At 43.5% G+C, this 12,273-nt stretch overlaps 1 protein-coding gene across 2 annotated transcripts in view; it reads left to right on the top strand.

The window, feature by feature from the left end:
* LOC115468605 (phosphatidylinositol 3,4,5-trisphosphate 3-phosphatase TPTE2-like) overlaps positions 1 to 12,273 on the top strand; it is a 149,924-nt gene that overhangs the window by 58,101 nt on the left and 79,550 nt on the right. For both annotated transcript variants that reach the window (XM_030200427.1, XM_030200426.1), the window contains 2 exons: positions 7,854 to 7,931; positions 9,079 to 9,126. In XM_030200427.1, coding sequence (XP_030056287.1) covers positions 7,854 to 7,931; positions 9,079 to 9,126 — 126 coding nt within the window. The remainder of the gene's footprint in view (positions 1 to 7,853; positions 7,932 to 9,078; positions 9,127 to 12,273) is intronic.

The raw sequence follows: 12,273 nt of genomic DNA, 5'->3' as shown, positions 1-12,273 counted from the left end.
GGGCGCCAGAGACCCTAGGACCGGCCCATACTGATCTGTCTTGCCGTACAGGGGACATAGACTGTAGAAGTCTGTCTGGAATTAGCCTCAATGCTGGAGTTGCTATCTAAGCACCATTGCTGCCCATCACAAATTAACTCATAGCTATTGATATGTTTAAGTTTTGGGGGTTTTTTTTTTGGCTACTTTCCCCTTTCTGTTAAGGGATCCTTTGTGGCTATCTCATGCATATTTGAATTCTGTCACTGTTTTTGTCTCACCTCTACCGGAAGGGCATTCCAGGCATCCGCCAACCTTTTCATGATATCATGAAATCAGACTGGCAAGGAGGGGGTACTCCAGGACAAGCCTGAGAAACACCATTATAGTGTACTATATATTCTATGGAGAAAAATAAGTGTAAAAGTATTGCTTTCCCAAAGGTTTGATTGCTTCCAAGTCCTGCAACTAACTCCTGACTGTCCTGAGTAGTGGCGTATCAGCTTTATGGGGACTGAGCTGTAGCAGGGACTAAAGAGAAATCCAGGAAGGAGAGAGGCCAGATAGGCCAGAAGATATCTTAGCATAAAAAATTGTGGAAGATGTAACTTTCTGTTTCAAAGATTTTATTTTTATGCCAAAGGGATCATAACTTGATGTCACAGTGCTGTGTTTTTAAAATAAAGCAAAGAGTAAGGCTTTATTGATTAAGAATATCAGCCCTGATCAGAAATACTGGTGTGCAGTGTCGCAGACTGATTTTAAGATTTTGGTGCCCAATGAGGTGGGGGTGGGGGTGGGGAACACTTATCAGAGAACCAGAAGAGGAGCAGAGGCAGCCATAGTGCCATGGGTGTGCCCCTTTGAAACAGCACGTGCCTATGACCCTAAAATAAACAGGAGCAGGCTTCTTTTTAGCTGCTTTTAACTTCTAACCCTTACTCGTTTACTACCCATGTTTTATCATTCCCACCTTAGTAATTCCCTTATCCCTTATTTGTCCTGTTTGTCTGTCCTAATTAGATTGTAAGCTCTGTCGAGCAGGGACTGTCTCTTCATGTTCAAGTGTACAGTGCTGCGTTTGTCTAGTAGTGCTATAGAAATAAGTAGTAGTGTTTGGCCTCATATTTGGGACCTTTGAAATTTGGCTGCCTTTCTAGGCTTATATTCAGGCTTGTACTGTGTTTACCTGCAGCAAAAGCTCTACATGCCCATCAGTTTTCTAGAGCAGTTTTTCCAAATTGATGTGCCGTAGCATGCTGGCCTACCTTTAGACTTTATCAAGCTTGCTACTGAAAAAAACACCTCTACCTGAAGCTCAGGTCTAGTCTAGCACATGGACTCTGCTCTTAGCACCCGACAGCTACAAGATATATCAACAGTGGCCTTGAAATGGTCAGGAACTATTTTCTAAACACACGTGTAATCACATACATACCTCTCACCTTCCTAGAAACAGCATACATGAGTCACAGAATGTAGGAGTCAACTGGCAGCGTGTAGGACAGTGGGTAACCAGGAAGTGATTTGAGAGTAATTCTATAAAAGTTTGCTTGAGTGGAGAGGCCAAACGGGTTCCTAGTTTGGGCCTATTTCATAAAAACACATAACAAACTATGGGGAAAAATTATCAACGTGCACTACCATTAGGATGGGTTATTCGTAACTAGGACTCTTTGCATAAAATGGGACCCTGTGCTAAAATCCCCATCTTAATGGTAGAACATGTTGATAACTTCTCCCTCAGTGTGTTTATAAAATACTAGCACAAATCCTGCAGAAATCAGGGCTGTTATGAACCCATATACATTTACATTAACACATAAATTGCAGCTCTGACCAAAATTCAGTCCTGAGCATACCTACACAAGTCATGTACCAGTGTGTTTGTGTTCTTGTCACTGTGCTTACTTGTATTCATGGAGTAATTTATATGCATGTGGAGCAGCATTTTAGAAAGGAGCATCCCAATGGCACTTCTCAATTTAAATTTGTACGTCGAGTTCTGCTGGTACTTTAGTGTCTGTTTCTGTTCTAAAATACATTCAGGGAGGGACATGAATGAGCTGGTTACATGAGGTAGCAGCATTCATTTCACAAGCTTCAAAATCTAAAATATTAACGGGGTCCAAATAGCAACATAAATGTGTATAAGCCGGCACGTACATTATATATATATATATCTATATATCTATATATATATATATTGGTGTTTCAGATCATATGTGTGTAAGTTCCGGCGCATACATGTATATGTCAGACATTTTGAAAACCTACAAATCTATCTTTTCAAAATCTGTCACAGTGCCCCATATCCTGTGCCTGCATCACTTTTGGGGACGGGGAGGGAGGCTATAAAAAAAAGCACTGGGGGGATGAAGCAGACTACCAACCCTTATTCCTCCAGGGGACCAATACTGAACATGAGCAACTTCGCCTAGCCTAGATATCCTCGGGAATGGGTGTAAATGCCAATGTTGATGTCAGCATACATCAACCCCTGGATTCTATTTATGGCACTCAAAATTGCGCATGCAAATTTGGGCACGTACCCAATTTGTGTGTTCAATTTAATTGAGTAACAAGCCAAGTAATGCTAATTGGGTGCTAACAATCAATTGGTATTAATTGTCAACAATTTGGATTAGCGCACACATCTTGCTAAGTGCTATTCTATAAAGAGTGGAGGAGTGGCCTAGTGGTTAGCGAACTGGGTTCAATTCCCACTGCAGGCACAGGCAGCTCCTTGTGACTCTGGGCAAGTCACTTAACCCTCCATTGCCCCGGGTACAAATAAGTACCTGTATGTAATATGTAAGCCACATTGAACCTGCTATGAGTGGGAAAGCGCAGGGAACAAATGTAACAAAAATAAAAAATTTAAAAAAAGATACACGTGCAAATTTTATAGCGTGCAGCTGAAAAGGGGGTGTGGCCATGGGCTGGTCAGGAGCATTCACTAAAGATGCACGTAGTATTATATAGAATTTGAGGGATCCGCACCTAGCGTACGCATGAGGTTTCACACCAGGTTTCAGTTGGTGTAAATCCTGGTGCCACAAGCCATTATATGAACTGCACCCAACTCAGAGCATCGTTTACAGAATAGTGCTGAGCGCGCATTTTTTTTCGGCGCCCAAATTTGGGCACCATTTACTGAATCTAGTCCAAAATGTGCCTTTCCCTTCTTAAGGAGTGACCTAGTGGTTAGGGTGGTGGACTTTGGTCCTGGCGAACTATGGAACTGAGTTTAATTCCCACCTCAGGCACAGGCAGCTCCTTGTGACTCTGGGCAAGTCACTTAACCCTCCATTGCCCCAGGTACAAATAAGTACCTGTATATAATATGTAAGCCACATTGAGCCTGCCGTGAGTGGGGAAAGCGTGGGGTACAAATGTAACAAAAATAAAATTAAATGTAGAATATATGTGTATCTTGTTGCCGTGCCCTAGTCCCACCCAAAACATGCTCAGACCACACTCTTTCACTGTATGTACACATTTGCATTTTGGACGCACATATCCTGACTTTCTACAATCAGGATTTAGAATAGAGAGTTGCATGGAGACAGACATTTCACCCATCCCCACCTGTCCCCACTGGACTCTCCTCCATTCCCATCCATCTCCTGTACAAAAATAACCCGACTTGTTGTAAAATAACCCATCTTAACAGTAGTCCATGTTGATAACTTTCCCTCTCAGTGCTTATGGGGATTTCAATACTATCGACCACATCCATTAATTTTTTTTAGTGCTATTATAATTGCTAAGCTAGCTTAGAAACGCAAGGAAAGGATAGGTAGGCTGGCCTGGCACTACACTTCCGCTGGAACCCCGCGTCCATCCCCTCAGGGCCTCCATTCATTCCTGTGGGAGTCCCATGGACATGGAGGTGATCTCCACAGGATTCCCACTAACTCCATTCCCGTGCAACTCTCTAATTTAGAAGTGCATGCAATATGCACATCCAAAATGCAAATAGGGTTTCTAAAATAAACATTATAGCATCATTATGTGCAAAAAAGCTTTTATAAAATTACCCCATAGTGCATGACACCCCATCCTACTTTTAGTCCTTCAGGCTCTGATGCAGAAACCCAGACCAAAATATCGGCCTGCTTATCTGACATTGCTGCCTGGATGTCCAACCGCCACTTGAAACTGAACATGGCCAAGACCGAGCTTATTGTCTTCCCTCCCAAACCCACTTCTCCTCTCCCTCCACTCTCTATCTCAGTTGACAACACCCTCATCATTCCCGTCTCATCTGCCTGCAACCTTGGAGTCATCTTCGACTCCTCCCTCTCCTTCTCTGCGCATATCCAGCAGATTGCCAAGACCTGTCGCTTCCTCTATAACATTAGCAAAATTCGCCCTTTCCTTTCTGAGCACACCACCCGAACTCTCATCCACTCTCTCATTACCTCTCGCCTTGACTACTGCAACCTACTCCTCACTGGCCTTCCACTTTGCCATCTATCCCCCCTTCAGTCCGTTCAGAACTCTGCCACACATCTTATCTTCCGCCTGGACCGATATACTCATATCACCCCTCTCCTCAAGTCACTTCACTGGCTTCCGATCAGGTACTGCATACATTTCAAGCTTCTCCTATTAACCTACAAATGCACTCGATCTGCAGCCCCTCCTTGCCTCTCTACCCTCATCTCCCCTTACGTTCCTACCTGTAACCTCCGCTCTCAAGACAAATCCCTCCTTTCAGTACCCTTCTCCACCACCGCCAACTCCAGGCTCCGCCCTTTTTGCCTCGCCTCACCCCATGCCTGGAATAAACTCCCTGAGCCCATACGCCAGGCCCCCTCCCTGCCCATCTTCAAATCCTTGCTCAAAGCCCACCTCTTCAATGTCGCCTTCGGCACCTAACCACCATACCTCTATTCAGGAAATCTAGACTGCCCCCACTTGACACTTGACATTTCGCCTATTAGATTGTAAGCTCTTTTGAGCAGGGACTGTCCTTTTGTTAAACTGTACAGCGCTGCGTAACCCTAGTAGCGCTCTAGAAATGTTAAGTAGTAGTAATAGTAGTAGTTTTCAGTTCTTCCTCAACATGTAAATTTATTTTTTAGCTATTTGAATCCTCTCTCATGTCCACACTGCCTGTTCTGCAGAGGTTAGTATCCTGCACAGCGTTCTTGTTGATGTAGATTTGCCCTGAGCTGGCAGAGTTTGGGAAAAGCTGCCGTAGAGGACATTGTATAGGAGAATAAGTAGGAAGAAAACTGCACTGATAGCATTTCTGAGAAACAGCAGCCATTGCGCCTTGATTGTATTTAACTGTGCTCATCTCAGCATGGTGGTTTACTTCCGATTTTAATGTGAATTGTGTGCACCATGAGTGCAAAACACTAAAATGCGTTCTACTGAGTTGCATATGGAATTTATTTTGATTTAGCAAACTGTGCTTAAGATTAGTGCAGTATTTTATTGCTGAAACTTTACCTTCAGAGTTGAAATGAAGTTTTTAAGTTCTCATTGATTTCAATGGGAAGGTAAATCCCCAACTGAGGGCCCCGGTTGATAGGATTCCCAAGTTGGGGACTGCGGGTCCCAGAGCACCCCAAGGTTGTGCCCCTACTAGAGAGTCCTTAGACTTTCACCACTCTCCACCCAGGAGACCAGTAATAATTACCTCCCAAGGAGTTGTCCTCCATCACCCTCTTCAACTGGCACCTTCTTGGAAAATACGAGTGGTTCGGCTGGTGACCTTTTCAGCTAAGGTTAAACTGATATCATTGATATCAGTATTATGTAAGTTACGTGGGTGACAGCCCTGCCCATCCTCCACTCATATGTACACCCCCTTGAGCTTGCTATTGTGAAAGAGTGCACACTCTCTTTTTTCCTCATTCTATAATTTTACCGTGCATCATTGATTAAATTAGCCCCGCATATTAAGTGCGTGACTGGACTTCTACTGGTTGTTGAAACATATGTGGGTCCTGGCCAATATTTATTCAGGACCCACATAAGATACTTATGTATATCGGCTGTGATCCTGAAGCTCATTACTGGACCCCCCCCCCCCCCCAAAGAGCCTCAGATGGCCCACTTTGGCCTACTTACTGGCCCTGGTGGTTTAGTGGTCCTTGGGGCAGGAGCTGAACCCTATTCGCTCCTGCCTCTTGTGGTGCCTCAGTGAAAATGGCCACCATGACCACTAGAATTTGTTTTTATAATCGATTGTTGTTGGCTGTTTTATTTATTTATTTATTTATCTGTAACTTTCCTTATTTATAAATGCATTAAATTTTTTTCATAGTGAAGTGTGAGGATTTAAGCTATAGTTTTTGTAGCTTATACATAAATCTTGCCCGGTCTGTCATTGATCTCACTTTGTTCACAACAGTCTGTGATGTGCATTAAATAATTTATTCCTTTTCAGTGACTACATTTTCCTACTGCTACTTGACATCTCGCGTCTAAAACCTTATCAGCTGGTCTATCACTCTGCTTCTGTATGCTCCGTACATTGATTTATACATTTTCCTATGTGTTTGATCTTGCCATCATATATTCCCCATCTCTCATAAGAACATAAGAGTAGCCATACTGGGTCAGACCAGTGGTCCATCTAGCCCACTATCCCGTTTTCCAAACAGTGGCCAAGCCAGGTCACAAGTACCTGGCAGAAACCCAAATTGTGGCAACACTCCATACTACCAATCCCAGGGAAAGTTGCTTCCAGTGTCTGTCTCAATAGCAGACTATGGACTTTTCCTCCAGGAATTTTTCCAAACCTTTTTTAAACCCAGACACGCTAAACGCTGTTACCACATCCTCCGGAAAAGAGTTCCAGAGCTTAACTATTCATTGAGTGAAAAAATATTTCCTCCTATTTGTTTTGGAAGTATTTCCATGTAACTTCCTCGAGTGTCCCCTAGTCTTTGTACTTTTGGAACAAGTAAAAAACCGATTTACTCCACTCGTTCTACACCACTCAGGATTTTTTAGACCTTAATCATATCTCCCCTCATCCATCTCTTTTCCAAGCTGAAGAGCCCTAACCTCTTTAGCCTTTCCTCAAATGAGAGGAGTTCTATCCCCTTTATCATTTTGGTCGCTCAGTCTTTCTTCCCCCTCATATTTTCTCTTCATATTGTGCTCAAGTGGAAAGCAATTTTCAGTCTTCTGGTTCAAGTGACTGCTGTGTTTCTTGTCCCACTTGTATGCATTTTTTTTTGGACACACCACTGGGTTCCAATGGAATTGTTGGATCTTTGTACCTCAGAACACTACTCTATGCTGTATATACAGATAATAGTGGATAATGTAGACCCTAACTGATGTTTATCGGTGGTGAGAGAGCAGGCTTTGGGATCCTCTTTACTAAGCCATGCTAAAAAGTGACCGGCGGTAGTTTTAACGAGTGGCTTTCCCAAGCACTCCATCCAGCCACTTAGCACAGCTCTAAAATGGCCAAATTTCTATTTCTACCATTAATGGCCAGACGCTAATTTCCAAATGAGCATGCGTCTTTTTCTGCCTGAGCCTTTACCGCCACCTGTTTTTTAAGGCGGTAAGGGTTCACACGTTACCTGTGTGGTAATCAGGCAATGTGCTGTGCTGCCTGATTACTGCTAGGCATGCCTAATCCCTGACCCCCACGCTAGAAAATAAAAATGATTTTCTAGCACGGGAAACGGTGCGTGGCAAAAGCAGAACTACCGCAGGGTGCCTGGGCGTGCCCAGTGGTAGTGATGTTTTGCCATGCAGTACCCGTGCGGTAGCCCTACCACGCTTTCATAAATAGGCCCCTTGATTTTCTTACATCTTCTGCAGCTGATGTATGCTCTGTTTCTAGGAAGTGTACAGTGCATGTGATCTCTTTTGGCTTTTTCTCTCTACAGAGTTAGTAAAAAGGAAGAGTCAACAGTGCAGATGGAGGATGGGAAAACTGACACTGAGGAGCCATCCACCTGGGTCAAGTGAGTAATGTGCAGGGTGAATGGCAGGGTTTCTCTGTTCAGGAGTGGGCTGAGCTGACCTGGTGCTCCTGAGTTATATGTACAGGGTGAATGGCAGAGCATTTCTCTGTGGGATTGAATGCTCGTGACCTCTCTGTGTAGAGGGTGAATGGCAGATCATTTCTCTGTGAGGCAGGGCCGCCGAGAGGGGGGGGGGGGGGGGGGCAGGGGGGATAAAATTCCCCGGGCCTGGGCCTCCAAGGGGGGCCTGGTGCCGGGGTCAGGCTGGTGGCGCTGCAGTCCCCGGTCTCACCCGCCTTTCTCCTTGGCTCCGGGCCCCCTGCATTCGAAGTGGCAGTCACAGATCTCCTCTCTTCTGGCCTTCCCTCTCTGTGTCCCGCCCTCGCGGAAACCGGAAGTTACATCAGACAAGGGTGGGACACAAGGAGGGAAGGCCAGAAGAGAGGAGATCTGCGACTGCTGCTTCGAATTCAGGGGGCCTGGAGCCAAGGAGGCAGGCAGGTGAGATGGGGACTGCAGCGGCGGGGGGAGCGACAGAGGGTGGCAGCGGTGGGGGGAGCAACAGGGGGCGGCAGCGTCGGGGGGAGAGACAGAGGGCGGCAGCCATGGGGGTAACAACAGGGGCGGCAGCAGCGGGGGGAGCGATGGGGTGGCAGCGACGGGGGGCGCCCTTGCCCCGGGCCCGGCCTAGTCTCTCGGCGGCCCTGCTGTGAGGTTGAACTGGTGCTCATGACCTTGCTGTGCAGGGTGATTGGCAGGGCATTTGTCTATGGGGTTGAACTGGTGCTTGTGACCCCTTTGTGTGGGGGGTGAACTGGTGCTCGTGACCTTGATATGCAGGATGAATGGCAGAACATTTCTCTGTAGGGTTGAACTAGTGCTTGTGACCTCTCTGTGTGGAGGATGAATGGCAGGGCATTTCTCTGTGGGGTTGAACTGCTGCTACTAGCAGAACATAAGGCAGGAAATAGGCTGTATCTCATGGATGAACAAACTTTAGATTCTTTCAAAATACATATATATAATCAACTTCTACTTTAACTGTGAGATTTATTTATTTATTTATTTTTTTTGCTACATCAGGATGCTTGTTAGTAACGTTCAAATGCATTTGAAATAAGTCATGTTTCCAATTTCTTTTTAACAGTAACATTAAGAAAAAGATTGCTCCATTTGTGACATCATTTGGATTCAGGTATGTAAGGATTTTTTTTAATGATTTTAATTCACTCTTCCACCCAAGAGGAGAATGAAATAAAATGAAATACTGTTTGCGTTTATGGGGTTATTTTAGAACAGAACACCTAGTTTATAAAGACAATGTAAACATGTATGTGCCTTTATAAAACGGGCTGCCGGATCCAGCCCCAGTAGGGCATAAATGCCAACGCCTGCATGAACACCTGCTCTACAGAAGGTGTAGACATGTGCATGTAATCTGTGTGTACCTGTGCATTTTATAAAATACGTGTGTATGTCCCAGCTCTACCTGTAGTCTGCCCAAGCAATGTCCTTGGGGATGCATATATCTACTTTTTATCCACATTGGCAGTCACACAATATAATAATACTACTACTACTTAACTTTTCTAAAGCGCTACTAGGGTTACGCAGCGCTGTATAGTTTTACAAATAAGGATAGTCCCTGCTCAAAGGAGCTTACAATCTAAAGGCCCCTTCCAGCAGCTATTACCATAGAAAAAGCTTTATAAAATTACCACCTTTGTCCACTCTCAAAAGGTCCGCAGTACTAGCATTAGGGTGTACATAAATACATAAGTATTGCCATACTGGGAAAGACCAAAGGTCCATCAAGCCCAGCATCCTGTTTCCAACAGTGGCCAATCCAGATCACAAATACCTGGCAAGATCCCAAAAAGTACAAAACATTTTATACTGCTTGTCCCAGAAATAGTGGATTTTCCCCAAGTCCATTTAATAACGGTCTATGGACTTTTCCTTCAGGAAGCCGTCCAAACCTTTTTTAAACTCCGCTAAGCTAACTGCCTTTACCACATTCTCTGACAACGAATTCCAGAGTTTAATTACACGTTGAGTGAAGAAAAATTTTCTCCGATTCGTTTTAAATTTACTGCAGTTTGTTTACTACAGTGTAGGTAGTGCCATTTTGGAAGATAGCTTCACTAGGGACAGGAGTGATGAGAGAGTGCTCCCGTCCACATTGTGCTCCACTAGACCACATGGTAGGTGCACAGGGGAGTGGTTGGGGTACATGTGGGGGCTGTTGATTTTGAAAAAAATAGATTGGGGACTGGGTTTGGGAGAGCCCTCTTAATTTTAAACATGGAATGGGGTATATAGGGGGTATTTTTTCCAAATCATCAACCCAAATTGGAGCCCTCTGTCTTTGCATTGCTGCAGCCAGGAATGAGTAATGTTCTGGTTGCAACAACGCATAGAAATTTACTATGGGGATTCAGTAATTCATAGTACTGAGATACTGTGGGTTACTGAATTGTGTGGTAAATTTTCTACAGTTAAATAGCACACAGACATACTATTTTACTTCCAGATGGTAAATAGTGTTGTCAGCTACCCACTTATTTGACATGGGGCAATTATGCTAACATCAGTGGTGTCCAGCATTCCAAAGAGTTGTTTTCCTCTGTTCCTTAATTGCTTCCTCCTATATGTGCATTTAAACGCCCATGTGATACTTCTCTCTCTCTTTTTTTTTTAGGATATGTAGGTTTATGAATTCAATGCTTCTGCGAGTACATACTATACATCCTTATATATATTTTATAAAAGTCTCCATGTTCAGCTTAGCCTTTTGTAAAATACTTGGAACTGAGAATATCCCAAACTGAATACCCCAATTCCTATCTAGATGACCTGTGCAAAATGGGCATTAGATCCCTGAGGACTACACTATTTCCAGTGTGTTCTATTAGTTTATTCTTTTTAGGCCTGTTTTTAGGAGGTAAAGCCTTTTGTGGGAAGCAAATATTGGATAACAGATTTCCTTTTACAGGCCACCGAGTGCAACTCATAAGAACATAAGTGTTGCCATTTGGTTTGACCGTTTGAAAGATGGCGTTCTGTTGGCCTGTTCAATTTCAAACCGTTGCTCAGCAGTAAGGTCCAGTAGTTTCGGCAAAAAAGTATCTAGGAAGGCGCTCAAATTTAGACCTTCCAAGCCTTCCGGTAAGCCAAGCAGATGAATAGAGTTCCTTCGTAGCCTATTATGTAGGTCTTCAACCTCTTTTTTCAGAAAATCCACTTCCGTGGCTCTCTTTTGTAAATCAATGAGAAGATTTTCCTGCCTCTCGGTTTTGCGTTCAAGCATCGAATCTAAATTATAATGAATGGTGGAGTTACGTCTGTGTGATCAGAAAATAAGAAGCCCTCCTTGGCCATAAGTATCATAGAGCTAAGTCTGTCTTAAAGACTTGGGCTCGCTTAGACTTATTTTGTCAGGAATCTTATAGCACCAATTGACCTTATGCCTTTGCCTATAGGTATTGTCATGGAACGATGGTAATGTTGTTCTGCTCTTATATTTCTGCTTATTTGCCATGGTGTGTTTAATATTGTTTGTTTGATTTTGTGTGTTCTTTTATGTTGTATGTTTTGAAAAACCTTCAATAAAAATATGACAAAAAAAAGAAATAAGCAGTGGATTTTCCGAAGTCTATCTTAATAATGGCTTGTGGACTCTTCTTTTAGGAAATTATCCAAACCTTTTTTTAAACCCCACTAAGCTAACTGCTTTAACCACATTCTCTGGCCATGACTTTCAGAGTTTAATTACATGTTGAGTGAAGAAATATTTTTTTTCTAGTTTGTCTTAAACTTACTTAGTAGGTTCATTGTGTGCCCCCTAGTCCTAGTACTTTTGGGAAGTGTAAACAAGCGATTCACATCTACCCATTCCAGTCCACTCAGTATTTTATAAACCTCTATCATATCTCCCCTCAGCCGTCTCTTCTCCAAGCTGAAGAGCCCTAGTCTCTAACCTTTCCTCATAGGGAAGTTGTCCCATCCCTGTTATCACTTTACCATCTCTGTACCTTTTCCAATTCCACTATATCTTTTTTTTGAGATGCCACCATATTTGAGGTGCGGTTGCCCCATGGAGTGATACAGAGGCATTATGATATATTCTCAGTTTTATTTATTTATTTATTTGTTTGTTACATTTGTATCCCACATTTTCCCACCTATATGCAGGCTCAATGTGGCTTACATGTTACCATAAAGGCAATCGCCAATATCGGTATGAACAAATACAGAGTGATGTTGTGGCAGAGTAGAGTTCATGTGTGACTGACACATTGGGTAATCGTAAGGAGGAAGAGTTAAGTTATGTCCTGCACGA

Source organism: Microcaecilia unicolor, chromosome 4 (assembly GCF_901765095.1).
Source record: "Microcaecilia unicolor chromosome 4, aMicUni1.1, whole genome shotgun sequence".
Lineage (NCBI taxonomy): Eukaryota > Metazoa > Chordata > Amphibia > Gymnophiona > Siphonopidae > Microcaecilia > Microcaecilia unicolor.
This window is presented reverse-complemented; position numbering and strand designations above follow the sequence as displayed.